The 21231-nt window shown below is 44.5% G+C and overlaps 2 protein-coding genes across 2 annotated transcripts; one reads left to right on the top strand and one right to left on the bottom strand.

Annotated features, from left to right (window-relative positions):
• Positions 1-6082: 6082 nt before the first annotated feature.
• hdhd3 (haloacid dehalogenase-like hydrolase domain containing 3) lies at positions 6083-8938 on the bottom strand. The gene is made up of 3 exons (XM_004086127.5): positions 8799-8938; positions 6833-7167; positions 6083-6659 (listed from the first exon to the last, which is right to left on the bottom strand). Exons 2-3 carry the CDS (start codon positions 7160-7162, stop codon positions 6264-6266), a joined length of 726 nt encoding a protein of 241 aa, XP_004086175.1. The 5' UTR covers positions 7163-7167; positions 8799-8938; the 3' UTR covers positions 6083-6263.
• Positions 8939-16591: 7653 nt separating this feature from the next.
• Positions 16592-21136, top strand: trub2 (TruB pseudouridine (psi) synthase family member 2). The gene is made up of 8 exons (XM_078946784.1): positions 16592-16829; positions 16931-17062; positions 18074-18148; positions 18236-18297; positions 18383-18464; positions 18649-18721; positions 19753-19889; positions 20275-21136. Exons 1-8 carry the CDS (start codon positions 16718-16720, stop codon positions 20580-20582), a joined length of 981 nt encoding a protein of 326 aa, XP_078802910.1. The 5' UTR covers positions 16592-16717; the 3' UTR covers positions 20583-21136.
• Positions 21137-21231: the final 95 nt, after the last annotated feature.

The following is a 21231-nucleotide window of genomic DNA, read 5'->3' as shown; positions in this document are numbered from 1 at the left end:
TTCTTTTATCGAGTCTGCAGTTTTCAGAACTAAATGGTTTTACGTTGAGGACAAAAATAACTATTCATCTTTTATATTTATTAGTGATGGGTCTACAACGCCCACGTGTCGAGCTGATAAAGTGAACCCCATGTCGGTGCGCGTATCACTGCAGAAGTCACGTGACCGATGCAGCCACTGTGTCGGTGTGTCACAGAGGAGCCCAACAAGGAAGTGTGTCTACCAGCAGTGTTGCCAGATTATGTGGTTTTCCACCCAGTTGGGTGATTTTGGTTTTGCGGAGAAATTTTGCTTTGGGCTGTTTTTGCGTCAGTTTGTGTGACGTCATCATTAATGACACCATAGAAGAAGAACTTGGTCCCGTTGTAAACAAACCAATCTCTGACATAGAGTGAGATGATCTTCTAAATGGGCTTTTGTCATTGTTATGATTATTATTTGGTGTTTGTTTGCTTATAGTTTTTCTTTTTTTAATAATAATAATAATGGATTAGATTTATCTGCGCTTTTCCAGACGCTCAAAGCGCTTACATTGCGGCCATTATTCATTCACTCCTCATTCATACTCAACTGGAAACCCACATTCATGACTGTTTACACGATTTTTCAGGACTGTTCATTCAAAAGCTGCCTCCGCCCATCCTCTGTCTGGAGATGCAGATCTCCCAGGAGACATGATTCTTCTGAGTCCGGCAGCCCGTTCACGCCGGACAGGTGAACAGACTGCGGTCTGAAGTCTCCTCCGTTTCAAACAGACTTTTTGAAATGAATCATTTCATGTTTTGGAGGTTAAATGTGACATTTGTTCTGCAGAACTGTCAAAATTAAAAGCACTTCCTCGATGCTGGGGCATGATACATGGCAAAGAGGAATTACAATGACAAATATTGTTTAGATTAAATTTAGTAAGTATATCAGCGGAGTTTCTTAACCTGGTTGCCTGCAATGATGATTTTGGTCCAGCAGGAGTCAGTATTGAGTGACATATCTAACAGTATCAACACAGTTTGGACAATGTGCCGAAACGCTTCACGAGGCCTCATCTATCCATCACTAATATTTATGATCTTATGTTTGTGATGGGGGTGGGAGTGGGGTTGCATGAGAAAAAAGAGGCTTTTTAAGGTAAGTAGGACTCTTTCATGGCATATACAGTACAGACCAAAAGTTTGGACACACCTTCTCATTAAAAGAGTTTTCTTTATTTTCACAACTATGAAAATTGTAGATTCACACTGAAGGCATCAAAACTATGAATTAACACATGTGGAATTATATACATTATAACAAAAAAGTATAAAACAACTGAAAATATGTCATATTGTAGGTTCTTCACAGTAGCCACTTTTTGATTTTATTACTGCTTTGCTCACTCTTGGCATTCTCCTGATGAGCTTCTAGAGGTAGTCACCTGAAATGTTTTCCACTTCACAGGTGAGCCCTGTCAGGTTTAATAAGTGTGATTCCTGGCCTTATAAATGGGGTTGGGACCATCAGTTGTGTTGTGCAGAAGTCAGGTGGAACCACAGCTGATAGTCCTACTGAATAGACTGTTAGAATTTGCATTATGGCAAGAAAAAAGCAGATAAGTTCAGAAAAGTGGTCATCATTACTTAAAGAAATGAAGGTCAGTCAGTCCAAAAAATTGGGAAAACTTTGAAAGTGTCCCCAAGTGCAGTCTCAAAAACCATCAAGTGCTACCAAGAAACTGGCTCACATGCGGACCACCCCAGGAAAGGAAGACCAAGAGTCACCTCTGCTGCAGAGGATAAGTTCATCCGAGTCAGCAGCCTCAGAAATGGCAGCTTAACAGCAGCTCAGATTAGAGAGCAGGTCAATGGCACACAGAGTTCTAGCAGCAGACACATCTCTACAACAACTGTTCAAAGGAGACTGTGTCTATCAGGCCTTTATGGTAGAATATCTGCTAGGAAACCACTGCTAAAGAAAGGCAACAAGCAGAAGAGACTTGTTTGGGCTAAAGAACACAAGGAATGGACATCAGAAATCTGGGCTTTGGTCTGATGAGTCCAAATTGGAGATTTTTGGTTCAAACCACTGTGTCTTTGTGCGACACAGAAAAGGTGAACGGATGGACTCTACATGCCTGGTTCCCACCGTGAAGCATGGAGGAGGAGGTGTGATGGTGTGGGGATGCTTTGCTGGTGACACTGTTGGGGATTTATTCCAAATTGAAGGCATACTGAACCAGCATGACTAACACAGCATCTTGCAGCAGCATGCTATTCCATCCGGTTTGTGTTTAGTTGGACCATCATTCATTTTTCAACAGGACAATGACCCCAAACACACCTCCAGACTGTGTAAGGGCCATTTGACCAAGAAGGAGAGTGATGGGGGGGGCTGCACCAGATGTCCTGGGGCCTCATTTATAAACGCTGCGTACGCACAAAAGAAGGCGTACGCCACTCTCTGTGGTGCGGGCGTGCGGACGGACGGACAGACGTATTAATTGTCCACTGGGGAAAGTTGTTTTCAGAGCAAAACATTTCTTCATAAGGTACAGAATTATGGTATTCATGCATATGCCTTTAGTTTGTTTTATTTTTGATAAAACAATGTATGGCGTATGTCTCAACCATTCAGAAAGCAACAAGAAATTACATTTGCGCTGAACAATTTCCCATTTCCACGTCGATTATTACCGACATCTGTAGGTTGTCAGATGTAATTAAATGGATGGAAATAAAATGCCCCATCACAATGCGTAATGACGCACAATGGCTGATCTGGCGCTCTTAGAAGATGTGGCAAATGGAAGAATTCAGAGTGAACGCATCTTTAGACAGCAAGAAGACTTGCTGGCAAACGAGGACGAGTGGCTTATGAGCCGGTTCAGACTTCCTCCAGCCGTCCTGATGGACCTCTGCGGGCTTTTGGGCCCGGCGTTACAGAGGAGCACTCGGAGGAACTACGCGTGTCACCCATTGCATCTGTCTCTCCGGTGCCCCCCCCCCCCTCCTGATGCAGCACTAGAAGTTTTTTCGCCTCGACTTTGATGTCCGACCATTTCTTCTTTATTTCGGCCACGGTCCGAGGTTGTGAGGCTACAGCATTTTCGGCGTCTGCCACCGTTTGCCACTCACGTGCCTTTTTGGCATTAGTAATGCCCACACTGGGCCCTCCAAACAACACCTTTCTCCTCTTTTCCACCTCGCCAAGGATAACTTCTACTTCACATTGAGTGAAGTCACGGTTTTTTGATTTCCTCTCTGTGTTTGCCATGATTTCGCAATCAATGAATATTCATTTGTGGGCGTTTCACAGACTATTTATGGGCAACTATGGGCGTGTCATGAGGCCGCAAAAGCTGCGCTGCATTTAGAATTGGTTGTGATTTATTAAGGGAAAGATGCGTAGGATGTGCGTGCGCACGGTTTTATAAATCCGAATATTTCTGTGCGTACGCACGTCCTATGTTTCATCCGTACGCCTTATAAATGAGGCCCCTGGCCTCCACAGTCACCGGACCTGAACCCATGAAGATGGTTTGGGGTGAGCTGGACCGCAGAGTGAAGGCAAAAGGACCAACAAGTGCTAAGCATTCTGTGAACTCCTTCAAGACTGTTGGAAAACATTTCAGGTGACTTCCTCTAGAAGCTCATCAAGAGAATGCCAAGAGTGAGCAAAGCAGTAATCAAAGCAAAAGGTGGCTACTATGAAGAACCTACAATATGACATATTTTCTGTTGTTTCACACTTTTTTGTTATGTATAGAATTCCACATGTGTTATTTCATAGTTTTGATGCCTTCAGTCTGATATTTTAACAGACTGATATTTTACTGACATTATTATTGATATATATTATTTATGTCTGAATGTAAACGGCTGGCCCGGGACCAGAGAGCCTAATTTCGTTTTATCATGATAAAATGACAATAAAGTTTCCTGATTCCTGATTCCTGATTCCTGATTCAGTGTGAATCTACAATTTTCAGTCATGAAATAAAGAAAACTCTTTGAATAAGAAAGTGTGTCCAAACTTTTGTACTGTACTGTATGGGGGGGGGGGCGGCAAAACCATGAAGCAGCATGAAGCAACAAGTTTCTGGATGGTTATACTCATTACAGTGAAGTTCAGATGTACTACAAGTCTGTAAGGGCAGGGCCTGTCCACACACACACTCAAATGTCACAAACATACTTGTTGGCTCTAAAAATGTTCACATGTCAACATGTACACAATGCAAATATTGTTCCCACACGCATAACTATGCATTCAGACCAACATATGTGAAACATTTCATTCAGTCACGCAAACCACATGTGGAAAGGTGAGCTAACACCTGTGCTCAAGTGAATCTTTATGTTCTTCTAAAGTCGATGATGGAATGTGAAAAGAAGGAGGGAGAATGACCAGCCATCCCCACACCAAGACCCCCGCCGCAGCAGCAGCAGCCAAGACCCCCCCAGCACCCACATGGTAGCAGATATAGAACAACCGGCCCCCGGGTAATCACATCTGCCACCCAGGCCAGGGCCAGCAGGACCACCACAGGGGCCCCCAAAGCCAGAGAGCAGGGAGGCATAGGGGAACAGAGAGTGCAAGCTCCAGCCCAAACAGGAAAGCAGCTCCCCACCACCCAGGAGTTCTGAGCATCCCCGCACCCCAACCCCTGGCATGGGCCGGGGCCCCCCAAGGGAGACCCAGTCCATGCTCCAGGCAGCCCCCCACCCACGATTGGTCCAGGAGAGAGCCAGGCAGGAGCCAGCCATCCCCGCCCAGGAGGAGAACACCCCCAGGGGAAGAGAGGGTCCGCAGGAAGTGTTGTAAACTTGGCCCAACCAGGCTCGCCCACAGTTGGAAATTTAGAGAAGGGCGGCGCTCAAGGACCAGAACCCCCACCACGGGGACCTGGACACCCCAGGCTCAGATGTGATGTGAACCCCGGCTCTTGGTCTTGCAAGAGAACTCACATTTCTAATCAGCCAATCACATGACAGCAACTCAATCCTTTCAGGCATGTAGACACCGTCCAGATGATCTGCTGCAGTTCAAACCAGTGTCAGAATGGAGAAGAAAGGTGACTGAAGTGACTTTGAACGTGGCATGATTGTTGGTGCCAAACAGGCTGGTCTGAGGATTTCAGAAAATGAAGATCTACTGGGGTTTTCACCCACAACCATCTTTAGGGTTTACAGAAAAAGAGAAAATATCCTGTGAGCAGAAATGCCTCATTGATGCCAGAGGGCAGAGTACAATGTCCGGATTGGTTCCAGCTGATAGAAAGACAACAGCAACTCAAAGAACCACTGTTCCAACCGAGGTCTGCAGAAGAGCATCTCTGAAAGAACAACACGTCCAACCTGGAGGCAGATGGACTACAGCAGCAGAAGACCACACCAGGTACCACTGCTGTCAGCTAAGAACAGGAAACTGAGGCTACAATTCACACAGACTCACCAAAACTGGACCATAGGAGATGGAAAAATGTTGTCTGGTCTGATGAGTCTCCATTTCTGCTGCCACATTCAGATGGTGGGGTCAGAATTTGGAGTCAACAGCATGAAAGCATGGATCCATCCTGCCTTGTATCAACAGTTCAGGCTGCTGGTGGTGGTGTCATGATGTGGGGGATATTTTCTTGGCACACTTTTGGCCCCTTAGTACCAGTGTAACCCTTGTGCTATCCTAGGCACTTTAACATTGGGAGTTGGGTCATCTAGACCCACTAGACAGTGCGCTGAACCCTTTTTCTTCAATGATTTGTGATCTTCACTGGTGTCCATGAAATCTTTCCACCTTTATCATGGTAGGGAGAACACGTCAATGCAAAGGGGGGGGGGGGGGGGGGGGTCATAGGATAGCACAAGGGTTAAGAGAACATGCAAACATTTGATAAAAAAAAAAACCACTTAGAATTTACCAAGAATTAGAAAACTGACTATAAAAAAGAACAAAAATTTGTTTTCTTTAGAGGTTTTTCATTGAAAGTTTTTTTCTAACATTACTTCAGACTTTTAAATTAGGATGCGAGTCTGATTCCAGACTTCAGCAACTTGAATTATGCAAAGTGAAGTCTACTCAGCTATTGAGTCTAACCAATAATATGCATTACTTTAACCGTGTGGATTAAAACCATTTTATTTGGATAAACTCTGTTTCCTGTTTATGTACAGTACAAATGAATGCAAATGTTCTGCTGATGGAACTAAACAGATACATAAACAATATTCCAGATCGGGTGTTGCATAAAGGAAGATGCTGGCAGGATGAGAAGCTACATGAGTTCTTTGCCACTAGTCAGTATGTTGCTGAAGGCGTGACGGCAGCTCCTCCAACGAGGTCAGCCGGTGCTCCGGAGGAAGAGGAGCGGCCTTCTGCATGTTGTTTCTGTCTAACAGAAAGCCATGGATGCCCACTGACCGAGAGGCCAGGTAATCATTGACGTAATGGTCTCCAACATGAGCCACGCTGTCGGCTGATGCTCCACATTTCCTCAGCGCATGGTGAAAAATGGCTGGGTGTGGCTTTGCCACGCCGGCTCCCTCTGACGTCACTAAAAAGCTAAAATGCGACAGCAGGCCGCAGCTTTGCAAGATGGCTTCAAGACGATTGTCGAAGTTGGAAACGACGGCCAGCTTCAGCCCCAGAGAGGAACAGCTCTCCAAGGCCGTCCTTGTGTCTGGGTAGACCTGAGGAGAAAATTATACAAACTATAAGCCAAGAAAGACTTTTTAAGATCAATTCTGAAAACCCCCAGTTTTCAGATTAGTCACAATAAATGCTTTATTTTTAAAGCAACATCCAGACATTTGTACAAAACAGATTCAAATGAGGCCACTATTTGGGCAAGAATGTCCGTTACCTCCCAGTTGTCTGCGCTGCAGAAGTTTTGATAAAGTTTGCATGCGATGGTGTTCACCAGCTCTGGATCTGTGACCTTGCACTGGTGCAGAGTGTCCTGCACCACTCCCATCCACCAAGATCGCCCATCCAGACCCTCAGAGATTCCATAGTTGGGGTATCTGCTGGAATAACTGTGATGAACCTTCTGAAAAGCAGCGCCGACCTCCACAGGACTCAGCTTCACACCCATTCTTTCAGCTTCCTTAGCGTACTGCCCTCCCACAGATGAACGCACCTTCAGCAGGGTGTCCTTCACGTCCCACAGCACCCAGCGCAGGGGGGCTCGCATGCTCCCTGCATGAACACAAAACGGAGGATGTGAGGGCTAAACATGCCTGCTGGAACCACATCGTTAGCTAAAAAAGCTCCTTCACATTCCCACAAACCACTTTTAGGGTCTGAAGCTCCAATATTTTCCCCAACGATTTACAATCAGTACAAAAAGGTTCAACTATTAGGAGTTTGTTTGCTGCTCAGTGTCTGTTGGTGGTGACCAGAAAACATCCCATAATCCTTTAGAAGTGCTCTGACTTTTAAAAGTCAACAGTAAACAGCGGTTTAAGGTTGAGTCTCTCAGTGGAGACGTTAAGACAACCTCAGATAGAATCGGGAGCTTTTTGAAGAAACTCAATCCAAACTAGAAGGAGCTGCTTTTCCAGAAGAAAATTCAGGATTGATGCTATATTACTGAATGAAAATAAAACTTTAAGGGTAATAATTGGCAAAAATGAATAAATAAAGAAATGATCAAAGTTGACCATGAATAAAGTGAAAACCGCAAAATAACAAAAACGATCTGTTTGTGGAAAAAAATGCCAGCGCCGGGTATCGAACCAGCGAGCTTCTGCACCAAGGATTCTCATGTATTTCAATGGAGGCAAAAGTCCTGGAATATCTGGAAAAGTTCAAGGATTCAAAGATTCAAGGCAGAAGTCATGGCTGGAAAAAGCTGAACGAGCTGAACATTTGAATGGTTGAAATAGCTGAAAGATTGTTGTAGAAGTTAAGCGGCAAAAAATGGAGGAAAACGCTAGAATAAAGAAAGAGAAACAAGAAGACAATGATTGAAGGATTTATAGTATTCAACCTATAAAGGACAGAAAGCGTCTTGAATCAGTACCATCATGTCATTGCTTTTTCCGTCATTTATTATGTTTATTCTAACCTAATGATTGCCACAAAAAGCCTCATTTTGAGGCGTTTTCACTTAAATTTGTGACTTTGTAGAGCAGTAGAAGAGCAAAATACAAAATATGAAGTTTATTTTATTCTCATCAAAAATCAGGAATCTTTATTGTCATTTTATCACAGTGATAAAGAACATTAGGGTCTCTGGTCCCGGGTCAGCCGTTTACAGTGAGAAGACAGGAATAAGTAAATATCAATATGTGATAGAGTATGATTCCTATTGAGTATTGCACGGTGGAGAAGTATTATAGTATTGCACAGTCCTATGATATTGCATTTGAGATTTAGAATTTAAAATGTCCTCATAACCACAGACAATCATGACGGTGCTTTTCTACAGAACTGAACTGGCCTTTTTCTTTGATGATGACCCTGTCAATCAATGTTTCTGGATTTTCCTTCTTTAGGCAAAACCGTTTTTCGCTAGTTTCACTTCACCCGTTACACCTGTCTGCTCCTCCTACTTTCACCAAAAACAGTTTGAATCTGGGATGTTTTTGTAAAATAACAGGTATTTTTAGGCATCGCTTGCTAAATCACCGCAGAGAGTCAATTCTCATCACATTGGTCCGTTTTCTACGTTTACAGCTTTCCTTAAGTTAAACATAGTTTACCAGTAACTCATCCGCCACCAACATTCCTATTTAATATATTTGTTGTTGTTTTTAGTGAATATCTGGATTTTAAATCTGTATTAGAGCAAAACCAGTCAGGAATTGGATCATCTTCGACTTTACCAGTGTCCAGTTATCTTCCAGCTTTAGCACCGATAGCTAGCAGCACTTCTTCTTCGAAACGAATATTCACGGTTGGCCATCAAGTGGTCTGTGTACAAAGCGCCACCACCTGGTTGATCTGGATACTACACCAAATCCCATTCTGTGGATTACAGATACTAATTTATAATCTAGCCACAGGGGTTGCAAACCAGTTGCCTCTGTGCCGGTCCCAAGCCCGGATAAATAGAGAGGGTTGCGTCAGGAAGGGCATCCGGCGTAAAAATTGCCAAAATAACCATGCGAATCATCCACAACACTTTAGACATACCGGATCGGTCGAGGCCCGGGTTAACAACGACCGCCACCGATGCTGTTAACCTACAGGGTGTCGGTGGAAATTTGACTACTGTTGGTCGAAGAAAGAGGGGAGGCAGAAGGGTCCGTGGCCATAGAGAGAAGGGAAAAGGCAGGAACATAGGTTTGAGAATAGGGACTCTTAACGTTGGCACAATGAAAGGGAAAGGCAGAGAGCTGGCAGACATGATGGAGAGAAGGAAGGTAGATGTACTGTGTGTGCAGGAGACAAGGTGGAAGGGCAGCAAGGCACGTAGTATTGGAGGAGGATACAAACTGTTCTATCATGGTGTTGATAGGAAGAGAAACGGGGTAGGAGTGATTCTGAAGGGGGAGTTTGTAAACAGTGTTCTAGAGGTGAAAAGAGTCTCAGACAGGATGATGAGCCTAAAGTTAGAAATTGAAGGGGTGATGGTGAATGTAGTCAGTGGGTATGCGCCACAGGTTGGCTGTGAGTTAGAAGTGAAGGAGAGATTCTGGAGTGAGTTGGATGAGGTCATACAGAGTTTCCCCAGAGGAGAGAGAGTTGTTATTGGAGCAGACTTTAATGGACATGTTGGTGAGGGCAACAGAGGTGATGAGGAGGTGATGGGCAGGTTTGGTGTGAAGGAAAGGAATCTGGAGGGACAGATGGTGGTGGACTTTGTGAAGAGGATGGAAATGGCTGTAGTCAACACTTACTTCCAGAAGAGAGAGGAACATAGAGTGACATCCAGAAGTGGAGGTAGGAGTACTCAGGTGGACTACATCCTATGTAGACGAGGACATTTGAGAGAGGTTAATGACTGCAAAGTGGTGGTAGGAGAGAGTGTAGCCAGACAGCACCGCATGGTGGTGTGTAAGATGACTCTGGAGGTCAGGAAGAAGAAGAGAGGGAAAACAGAAAAGAAGACCAAGTGGTGGAAGCTACAGAATGAAGAAACTTGTGAGGAATTTAGGCAGAAGTTGAGACAGGTCCTGGGTGGTCAGGATGAGCTTCCAGATGACTGGGAAACTACAGCAGAAATTATCAGGGAAACAGGTAGGAAGTTGCTAGGTGTGTCATCTGGAAAGAGGAAAGACGGTAAAGAAACTTGGTGGTGGAATGAGGAAGTACAGGACTGCGTCCAGAGGAAGAGGTTGGCTAAAAGGAAGTGGGATGTAGAAAGGACTGAGGAAGGTAGACAGGAGTACAAGGAAGCGCAGCGTAGAGTGAAGAGAGAGGTGGCAAAGGCCAAACAGAAAGCTTACGATGAGCTATATGACAGGTTAGACACAAAGGAAGGAGAGAAGGACTTGTACAGGCTAGCCAGACAGAGAGACAGAGATGGGAAGGACGTGCAACAGATAAGGGTGATTAAGGACAGAGATGGAAAGGTGCTAACAACTCAGGAGAGTGTACAGAAAAGATGGAAGGAGTATTTTGAGGAGCTGATGAACGTGGAAAATGACAGGGAAAGAAGGGAGGAAGATGTGGTTGTTGTGGAGCAGGAAGTAGCAGAGATTGGAAAGGATGAGGTTAGGAAGGCTCTGAAAAGGATGAAGAGCGGAAAGGCCGTTGGTCCTGATGACGTACCTGTGGAGGTATGGAAGTGCCTAGGAGAGACAGCAGTGGAATTTCTAACGAGTTTGTTCAATAGGATTTTAGAGAGTGAGAAGATGCCTGAGGAATGGAGGAGAAGCGTTCTGGTTCTGATCTTTAAGAACAAGGGTGACACGCAGAACTGCAGCAACTATAGAGGAATAAAGTTGATGAGCCACACTATGAAGCTGTGGGAAAGAGTAGTGGAAGCCAGGCTTAGGAAGAAGGTGGAGATTTGTGAGCAGCAGTATGGTTTCATGCCCTGTAAGAGCACCACTGATGCCATTTTTGCTTTGAGAATGTTGATGGAAAAGTACAGAGAAGGTCAGAAGGAGCTGCATTGTGTGTTCGTAGATTTAGAGAAGGCGTATGACAGGGTGCCGAGGGAGGAGCTGTGGTACTGTATGAGGTCGTCTGGAGTGGCAGAGAAGTATGTCAGAGTAGTTCAGGACATGTATGAGAGAAGTATGACGGTGGTGAGATGTGCTGTAGGTCAGACAGAGGAGTTCAAGGTGGAGGTGGGACTACACCAAGGATCAGCTTTGAGTCCTTTTTTGTTTGCTATGCTGATGGACAGGCTGACAGACGAGGTAAGACAGGAATCTCCCTGGACAATGATGTTTGCAGATGACATTGTAATTTGCAGTGAGAGTAGAGAGCAGGTGGAGGAACAGCTAGAGAGGTGGAGGTTTGCTCTGGAAAGAAGAGGCATGAAGGTCAGTCGTAGTAAGACAGATTACATGTGTCTGAACGAGAGGGATCAAGGTAGAAGCGTTAGGTTACAGGGGACTGAGGTGAAGAAGGTGCAGGAGTTTAAGTACTTGGGGTCAACAGTTCAGTGTGATGGGGAGTGTGGAAAAGAGGTGAAGAGGCGAGTGCAGGCAGGTTGGAGCGGGTGGAGGAAAGTGTCAGGAGTGTTGTGTGACAGAAGAGTGTCAGCAAGACTCAAAGGAAAGGTGTACAAGACAGTAGTGAGACCAGCTCTGCTCTATGGGTTAGAGACGGTAGCAGTGAGACAGAGACAAGAGGCTGAGATGGAGGTAGCGGAGATGAAGATGTTGAGGTTCTCCTTAGGAGTGACCAGTTTAGACAGGATAAGGAACGAGTACATCAGAGGGACGGCTCATGTTGCCTGTGTTAGCGACAAAGTCAGAGAAGCCAGACTGAGATGGTTTGGACATGTTCAGAGGAGGGATAGTGGATATATTGGTAGAAGGATATTGGAGATGGAGCTGCCTGGCAGGAGGGCAAGAGGACGGCCAAAGAGGAGATACATGGATGTCTTAACAGAGGACATGAAGTTGGCTAATGTTAGGGTAGAAGATGTTCATGATAGAGTGAGGTGGAAAAGGATGATTCGCTGTGGCGACCCCTGATGGAAAAAGCCGAAAGAGAAAGACAGATACTAATTTATAATACTTATTGAAACATTTGTGTAGCATAATTAAAAATAAAACTCAAAACCAGAAATCCCTTTTCCTTTTCAAAATGAAGCTGCATTTTTGGACTTAAAATTAAAATTAAAAAGCAATTAGCCAAAATGCTTTTCCATTTTCTTCTTCAACACTGCTTATTCTGTCACTTAATTAAAATGAAAATGAAAACGGTACTTGACATTTTACTTTTAAGAAGTTCTCTGGCAAATGTGTAGCAAAATTCATTTAAAAAATGTCTAATTTGACATTTAAAATGGATTAACAGAAATGCTTTTTCATTTTCAAAATGCAGCTGCATCAAATGACTCAAAATTAAAATCAAAAAGCATTTTGAAGGAATGCTTTTTCCTTTTCTACTTAAAAAGTGCTTATTCTGTGTCATAATTAAAACGAAAATGCAAAGAGGAGATTGCATTTGCATTTTAACATCCACCCTGTGAATAGTGTTGTATAATTCAATTCAATTTAGCATTTCCAGAGAGGAGGCGGGGCGATGACATCAGTGCTTTCTCCGTGTGTCCGGCTGCTAACAGACACATGCTAAGAGCAGTGTAGCCTTGTGTTAGCAGCAGAGAAGACGGCTTTGTGACGGCTATGCACTCCTGATGATTTTACACTGCTTCTCAGGACTACATAGCACCATTTCCGCCTTCCACGGTCCTCCTTCGGACGCACCGCCGTTCGTAGAAACTTTCCCCGGGACTAGCTTTGTCTTCAGACCAGCAATCAGATCGCTGAAGGCAGAAGTGCTGCTACGCGGATCTGAGAAACTCTAAATCATCATATGAATGTGTTTCCAGTGGTGTCCAGGCAAAATAAAGGCTTATGTCATTCTCACACATTTACATCCAAAATGTAAATAAGGTGGATAAAGGTGGAAAGATTTCATGTAATCCATGGAAACCAGCGAAGATCACAAATCATTGAAGAAAAAAGGTTCAGCGCACTGTCTAGTGGGTCTAAATAACCCAACCCCCAATGTTAAAGTACCTAGGATAGCACAAGGGCTAGCACCATACAACTGACTTATTCCTGCACCTAAATTCTACCGAGCAACTTAGTCGTTCTTAAAAATTACTTTAAAAATAATCAGCAGTTCGACTATTTAGTTTGCTTCGTAAATCCCAGTTTATCTGGAAGGTTTGAAAGTGTTCTACAAAAATGGTCCTTTGTCTGTTAAACTCATCACATGTTCTATAGATTCCTTCACATCACAGAAGTCGCTTTTCCCACTTGTGTGCTTACCTCTCATGAAAGTCTGCTTGTATGGAGGATATTTAGTTATTCCAATTTCCTCCCAACATGCATCATATTCTCTACTGTCTTCTGCAGTCCCTATACCTCCTTCCTGTCCCTCCTTCCTCCCACCGTTATTTCCATAAGATAAGACCTTTAAATATTTACTGAGAGGTCTAACGTTGTTTATCTAATTCAATACCAGTAATAATGCTATCAGTTCTGCAGTGTACATCGTAATCCCATTGTTAATTCTTTCTTGTACAGTGACCTTAAACTCCCGGACGACAAAAGCTGCCCGTCTCTCCCTTCAACCCTTGAGATGCATCTGAATGAATCTTTACATAATCAATATATTCTGATTTATACGCAAATAAAACTTCTCCCTAAATCGACCACACTGCCTTGAAATAACCATGGTGGGATTACCGCCAATGGCACCGTTTGACTAAGGTAAATGTGGTCTAACTTCAGTTCTGTCACTTTTTGTTCATTGCCCACCCAAAACTGGTCAAGCTCCTTTTCTGTTTCTCCCAAACATCACTCAAAACAGCTTTAGACGGATGATTTTGGTCCTGCCCTTTCAAACCAGTAATTTAACCCCAGCTGTAACCTTCACAGGTCCAGGGGCATTTCTGCCATTTCTACCTGGAGTGCTGCTGTTTATGTAGTTTTGAAAGCACCTGCTACTAGTCTCAAGGCTCCAGTAGCTCTAGTAGCACCTGTTCTGGTTTCTTCTTTTTGTATTGCTGTAAAACTTTGGCAAACAGCGTTTTGGTTAACTACTGCTATCTAGCTGCAGTGAAGAGCGAAATAAAAGAAAGCAAAAGCCTGTTTTGTTTTCAAGGGGGGGCAAACTGAGGTTCTCTTTTACCCCTCCATTGTGACTCTTTGGCATTAAAGAAAAACAAAAAGGTTTTAACTTTAAAAAGTAACTGGAAAGTAAAAGGAGCAAAAAAATATTTAGTTAGCCACCAATTGTACATTCCTACTTAAAAGTTGAGAGAGGCCTGTAAATTTTATCATAGGTAAACCTCAACTAAGAGAAACAAAATAAGAAAAACAATCACATTGTCTGATTGTTAAAGAATTTATTTGTAAATCCATGTGGAAAATAAGTTCAAAAGCAAAAGTTCAACCTATTACTTTGTTACATACCCTTTGTTGGCAATGACAGCAGTCAAAGACTTTCACAAGGTTTTCACAAACTGTTGCTGGTATTTTGGCCCATTCCTCCATGCAGATCTCCTCAAGAGTGATGTTTTGGGGTTGTCGCTGGGTTACAAAGACTTTTAACTTCCTCCTAAGGCTTTCTTTGGGGTTGAGATCTGGAGACTGGCTAGGCCACTCCAGGACCTTGAAATGCTTCACTCCAAATCTGACCATACGTGGCCCCATTCATTCTTTCCTTTACATGGATCAGTCGTCCTGGTCCCTTCACTGAAAATAATCCCCAAACCATGATGTTTCCACCCCCATGCTTTACAGTAGGTCTGGTGTTCTTTGGATGCAGCTCAGCATTCTTTCTCCTCCAAACACGACGAGTAGAGTTCTAACCAAAAAGTTCTATTGTGGTTTCATCTGACCATAGCACATTCTCCCAATCCTCTTCTGGATCATCCAAATGCTCTCTAGCAGACTTTAGACGGGCCTGCACATGTACTGGTTTAAGCTGGGGGACACAGTGAAGGTCAGGCGGGGGAGAGACACAGAGTTGGGGAGCCTGAAGGCCCCATGGTGACTAGACGAGCGAGACGAGGGCTTTAAAAGTCAGAGGAGGAGTTGAATTGAATTCTGAATTAAATTAGGAGCCAGAGCACTTGCTGGAGGACGGGGGTGATGTGATCACAGATTGGAGATCAGAGTTCTGGATATTATGACCAGTTGTAGTTTGTTGAGGGTTTTGTCTGGGAGACTGGAAAGGAATGAATTACAGTAGTTGAGGCGAGACGTGACCAAACTGGGAACCAAGATAGAAGTGGAGTGGACAGGGAGAGAGAGGCGGAGACAGTTAATGTTGCGCAGATGAAAGTAGGCAGATCGAGTAACGTCATTATTTGTGAGAATGAAAAGATAGTGAGATATCGAGAACGACACCCAGACGCTTTATCTAAGGGGAGGAGGAGACAGCAGCTGAATCTACAGATACTAGACACTTTGGAAAGGGTGTATTTGGAGCCTACAAAAAGTAGTTTGGTTTTGTCGCTGTTGAGTTTAATAAAGTAAACCAGTTTTTGATTTCAAACAAACAGGAGGAAAAGGTCGGGGGTGGAAGAGAGGAATCAGGTTTACTGGACAGATAGAGCTGGGTGTCATCCCCGAAACAAGGAAAGTCAATGTTGAATTTACGAAAAATAATGCCAGAAGTAGGAAGGAACTGATTAAGAGAAGAGGACCGAGGACAGAACCCTGAGGAACACCCGTAGAAACTGATGAAGACTGAGATCTAATTTAAGTTGGATGAACTGAGAAGAATGAAACCAGCAGAGGGGGGTGGGAAAGACAAGAAAGTCTATGGAGGAGGATGGAATGAAATATTGAGACTATTTTTTCCGAGGATTTTGGAAATAAATGGCAGGTTAAAAATCAACAGTACTTGCTAAGAATATTAGGATCGGAGCCGGGTTTTTCAAAGAACAGTACCAGAAGCTGATAAAGAATGAATAATGGCAGAGATAAGGAGACGGAGAAAGGGGAGGCATGATCAAAGAAGCTGACATGCAGACGGTTTTGACCTTGGATGAGGGGGGAGATTTCACTGGGATCTGGTAACTGGAAAGTAGAAAATGTATGGGAGAGAGAGAAAGAACCGGGGGGGGGGGGGGGGGGGGGGGGGGCTGATGTATAGTTCTTTGGTGTCACTGGAGTGCATGTGAGAAGGAAGACATGAGAGATGAGACACATTGGATAGACTTATTTGAACATTTGAGCACACTCACTAAGGAGTTAGTGTGAGCACCGGCCTAATTTAATTTAGTCTCATTTTTTGTTGTGCATTAATTAGTTTTGAAGTTATGACTGTATGTGTAGACATGTATACATTTTTATTGTTATGATAAAAAATGAAATTCAAAATAACTTCTTTTATTGTTTGTTTGTTAAACCTTTCCCCTTAACTGAATTGTTTAATAAAACACAACCAAACAAAAACAGGTTTATTGACCTTTTATTGTCGTCCTCCAGTCCAGCAGGTGGCAGTATAAAAACAGCATCTAACCTGGTGAGGCGTGTGGTACAATGTACGCATGCGTCATAGCAATGTGACGGATTTTTGCATCCTTGTGCAGCTGACTGGCGTGACAACCATCTAACAATGTAAATTTATAGTAGTAATAATAGTTTTTAACACCATGGTAACCCCGCTAAAGCTTCGCCGGTTACACGGCTTGTTCTGTGTTTACAAACCCCTCGGCGTGCACTGGAAGCTCGTGCGTGATACCATCGAGACTAACCTCCTTAAAGGTGAGGGGGAAAGCTGTCCTGTCGGCATAGCTATCCACATTCATGTTTTTAAACTGCGTCACGTACATGCAAATGTTCATGAACCTGTCGTTCTGCTGGAGGGAACGTCGCCCCCCCACCGGCTCTTCCCCACAAGGTTCGGTTCTTGGCGGAACCGAGTCCGACCGGCGAGGCCGGAGCGGCGGCGTCGCTGTCCGCGGCACCGGTGCCTGCGCTCTCCCATCATCCTCTGGGTAAGTCGCTGTGGAAGTCGGGTTTAGTTTCATTTCTCAGCTTCAGCCAGAGAATCAAACCTATTGAATAGCCAAAATTACCATTACTGCGCATGCGCTGTACGTGCTCGGGGTTTGAGAGGACGCAGAGAAGCTGTAGAATACCTGTAATTGTGTGCGACCTGAGAAAGCAGGCAACAGAATGAACCAGTCAGTGGTGACGTCAGAGCAGCAGAACAACCATCAGCAGTGTTTCCTGTCTGAGCTCCATCACATCGTTCCAGTTTTACGACTCACTCCTATGAAAACTGTGTGTTTCACATGTTCTTGTGGCATTTTTCTCATGATGGACATCTATGAAAGAATTGAAGCTCAAAGCAGCATTTCCGAGTATTTGTTTAATCAAATCGCAGTGAATCAGGAGCAGACGAAAACATGCAGTTGGAATAAGCTTGTAGATGTAGAAGCTGCAAACTTCCTGCTCTGCTCCATTCTGATGCATCCGCATGTGGATGACTACATCCTCCGTGGCAGTGATGGTGTTAGGAACTAAAAGATGACTGGGAACACTTTTAGAATATATCAGAGGATGATCATAGTGGGACTTTAAGACCAGAATATCAACACTCAGAAAACCCAAATACAGAAAATGCTAAAAGATTCATGAAATGTTTGTAACTGAAGCCAACTAAACAAGAAGCAAACTGACAACAAAAGAATCGTTGAAACATCTGTTAAAAGAAAAAAAGGGACAATTGCAGCACAGACAACATTTGTAATGATCCTACGACAAAAAGGCTGCTCTAAACACACTTTGAATTGAGGTCATTATAAAGGTTGATTTGATTCATGTCCTGCACGTTATGCCCCCCCCCCCAGGTAAAGATTTTGAATAAAGTTCAGGGCCTACAGTTATAAAAGGCTGTTTCCATGTGAGGAACTGTGACTGTGGGGAACAAGTGTCCATCATTGTTCATTTAAAAGGTCAGGAGACCCAGATTTGCATCTTGATTTTGGGATTTCTCATTTCAGTAACCGGACCTGAATTCCAACACATACGCGTTGGAGTCGGCCATCGCCTGGACGCCGCCTCCTCTGGAGTTCTGGGTATGACCTCTCACCTGATCCTGAGGTGATGCTGCTGCATCCAACCTGAACAAAATAAGAAAGGACCGCCCTGTGTTCACGTTGTAGTTCTCGCTGTTGGGAATGGAAACAAGGCTCTAGATGACCTGTACAAGACACGAGTGACCCGGGTAATGCCTGTCCTCTGCTGGTTTGAAGAAGTAGTTCAGCTACACGCTGTGGCGATGAGCTCAATGCTGCTTTTGTTCCTTTCAGGATTATATGCTGGAATGTGAATTTGGGATGGCAACCAAAGACTTCTCTCACACGGGTCGAGTTGTGGAAAAATCCACTTACGGTAGTTTCCCTTTTTTCACAGCGTCTTAAACCACTGAAGAAATGTTTCAGAATAAAACAAATGAGGTTCAGATGTATTTTAAATAAGCAGGTGCTGTCTGGCCTCTTCCATTAGGACTGTGTTAAGGAATGGTTTATACTGGAATGGTTTATACTGCACACCCATAAGTGTTGTGTTTTATCAGGTCACATCACTCTTGATAAGCTGGAGAGAGTGCTGGCAATGCTGGAGGGAGCCAATCAGAAGGCAACGAGAATGTAAGGCAGTGACTGCTAAAAGTCAAATATTTCTCTAAATCTGACTCTGGTTTTTTTCTCAACCCGTTAACACCGGACGGAGCTCCAGTGTTGACTTTCTTCTGACTGCCGTACCTTTTCAACTGCTTATGCTCTGAACCCAATTCCAGAGGAGTCTGACGTGGAGAAAAGCAGCTTTGTGCTGATATGTGACGCTTTAAAGCTACATCCATGCAGCACCTCGCATTCAAGTGGACACTCTCTCTAAAAAGTCAACGTAAACGCCCGTAAACCCAGGTTCAAGGCTTCTGTGGTCCAGACCCTCACGTCATTGAAGTGTGACAGTCTGCTCTACGTGCTGAACTCACACCCACACTTTAGCTGAACTCCTGTTTGGTAATGACGTATAGACGGCGTCCTTTTGCAAACACGGATTTGCCAACCTTTGTAAACATGATTATGAAGGAGAAATTCATATTTGTAACGCACCGGGTCTTTCATCGGAATAGAGCTGAGAGAGAAAAAGCCCCGGGGCAATTAACGTGGGATTTACACCACTTTGACATTTCGCACCAAGCCTCTTCCAACCGTAGGTAGTGGACACCTGCTGGTATCCATCCATCCCTCCCTCCACCCATCCACCCATCCACCCAACCATCCCTCCCTCCCTCCCTCCCTCCATCCATCTTCATCACATAAGGGACCGGGTCGAGGGATCAGCAGTCTAAGCACCTCTGCCCCCCCAGATGTTCCCAGCAGGACATGCTGGAGAGACCACGCCCCCAAAAACCTGCAGCACCTGTACGCTCCACCTCCATATGGTGCTTTTGATGAAGGCTTTGCAGCAGTGAAAAGCTTTTGCAATGAGAAAAGTAGCTTTTCTCTGCGTCAGAATCGGCGTCTGAACAGAGTTACGGTCTGTCAAAGAGCGTGTAGCATTCAGGTGTCACTGCTGACGTCTGTGGTGTTGAAACATAACTTTGGATCGAAATCTGTGTGTTTGTGATCCTTCAGTGCTGCAGGAAAGATGGAACAGACTTGGTTTCTTGCAGGTTCTCCAACGTTGACATGAGCTCCCAGGAAGCCTATGAGTTGGCCGTGCAGGGCCTGCTGGGCCCCGATGGGAAATCTGCTCCCATTTTGACAGGACTGCGATGCGTTCACTTCCAGCCTCCAAGCTTCACTTTAGGTAACTCAGATAAGCAAGCTCCACTCAAGCTTAACGGCATGTTACCTTCAAGTGACCGGACTGTGCATTAAAAGCTTAAGATATTAAAAGCAACAACTAAAAGGTTTAAGCAACTGAAGATTAAAAAAGGACAAAAACACAAGTTAAAGTCCTGTTAGCTGTGTGAAACTTGTTCCCTGCATTTGGGGGAGCTGCAGTCACAGGTAGGCAGAATGGGGGCGATGTGGTCCCGCTCACGTCTCCAGCTGTTCCAGAATGTGAGCTGCTCGCGTTCTGGACCAGCAGGAGACGTGAGCGGGATGACCGACTCAACAACTGGACATGGAGAGGCTGGATTTACTCGTCTTAAACTCTGGGAAACCTCTCCCCGCTGTTGTTTTCACAGAGGTGCAGTGCCTGAATGAAACGCAGAAATACTTGCGGAAAGTGGTGCACGAGATCGGACTGGAGCTGCGCAGCACAGCCGTGTGCAAAAACGTGAGGCGCACACGAGACGGACTCTTCACGTCCCGCCAGGCGCTCACCCGAAACCAGTGGAGCGCCGCAGACGTCATGCAGGCGGTTCAGCAGCACCGCTACACCAAGAAGACGGAGAAAACCGTGAGGAAAAGGTCTGAAGAAAGCTCCGCCGCCACTCGTCAGAGCAAAGCGGATGTGATGTCATCGCACAGAGGAAAAGAACATGGCAGCTAAAGAGGACACTACAGATAATAAAAGGAAATATTTTGGAGAGTGACTAAAGAAATACATAGAACATATGTGACTTTTGTATGTTTCTGTCTTCTAAATGACCGTTGGGGTTGGAATTGAGATGATCAGAAACATAAACGCACTGGAAGCACACAGAGCTTCTTGTTCCCATGACTCTGCAGCTGAGTTTCAGCACCAACGCTCCTCTGCTCGCTAAAGGTCAACATTATTTTGAGTCTCTGACAATGTTTAGGATTGTCAGAGTCCCCGGTTATGTTTAGCCCCCCTCCCAGCTTGTTCCATGTTCACGGGTGACTCCTGCCGCGCTTGACGGCCTGACATGGCAGCCGGCCAGCTCCTCTGTAGGCAGACTAGATCCACAGGCATGTTTTATTCAGAAATGCTCCTGTTATTGGCCTTAATGTGTTTTTATGCAATAAAAGGGCATTTATAAGCAGAAAATCATTTGAACGTAATTCTAAATACTCTGTAACAGCAAGAGGGTTTGTTAGATTTGCCATTAACCCTCTTCATAATAAAGTGCATTAAAAGCAGGATATCATTGGAATGACCTCTCAGACCCCCCCGCGGTGCCACCTCCTATTTCTCCCCCACAGAACCTCCTGATGGTTAGAGGCTGTTCCCTCGGCGC

The sequence above is a fragment of the Oryzias latipes genome, chromosome 5, assembly GCF_053564925.1.
Source record: "Oryzias latipes strain Hd-rR chromosome 5, Olatipes_Hd-rR_3.1".
NCBI lineage: Eukaryota > Metazoa > Chordata > Actinopteri > Beloniformes > Adrianichthyidae > Oryzias > Oryzias latipes.
Note: the sequence above shows the minus strand (reverse complement) of the source record. Positions and strands in the feature narration are given on the sequence as shown.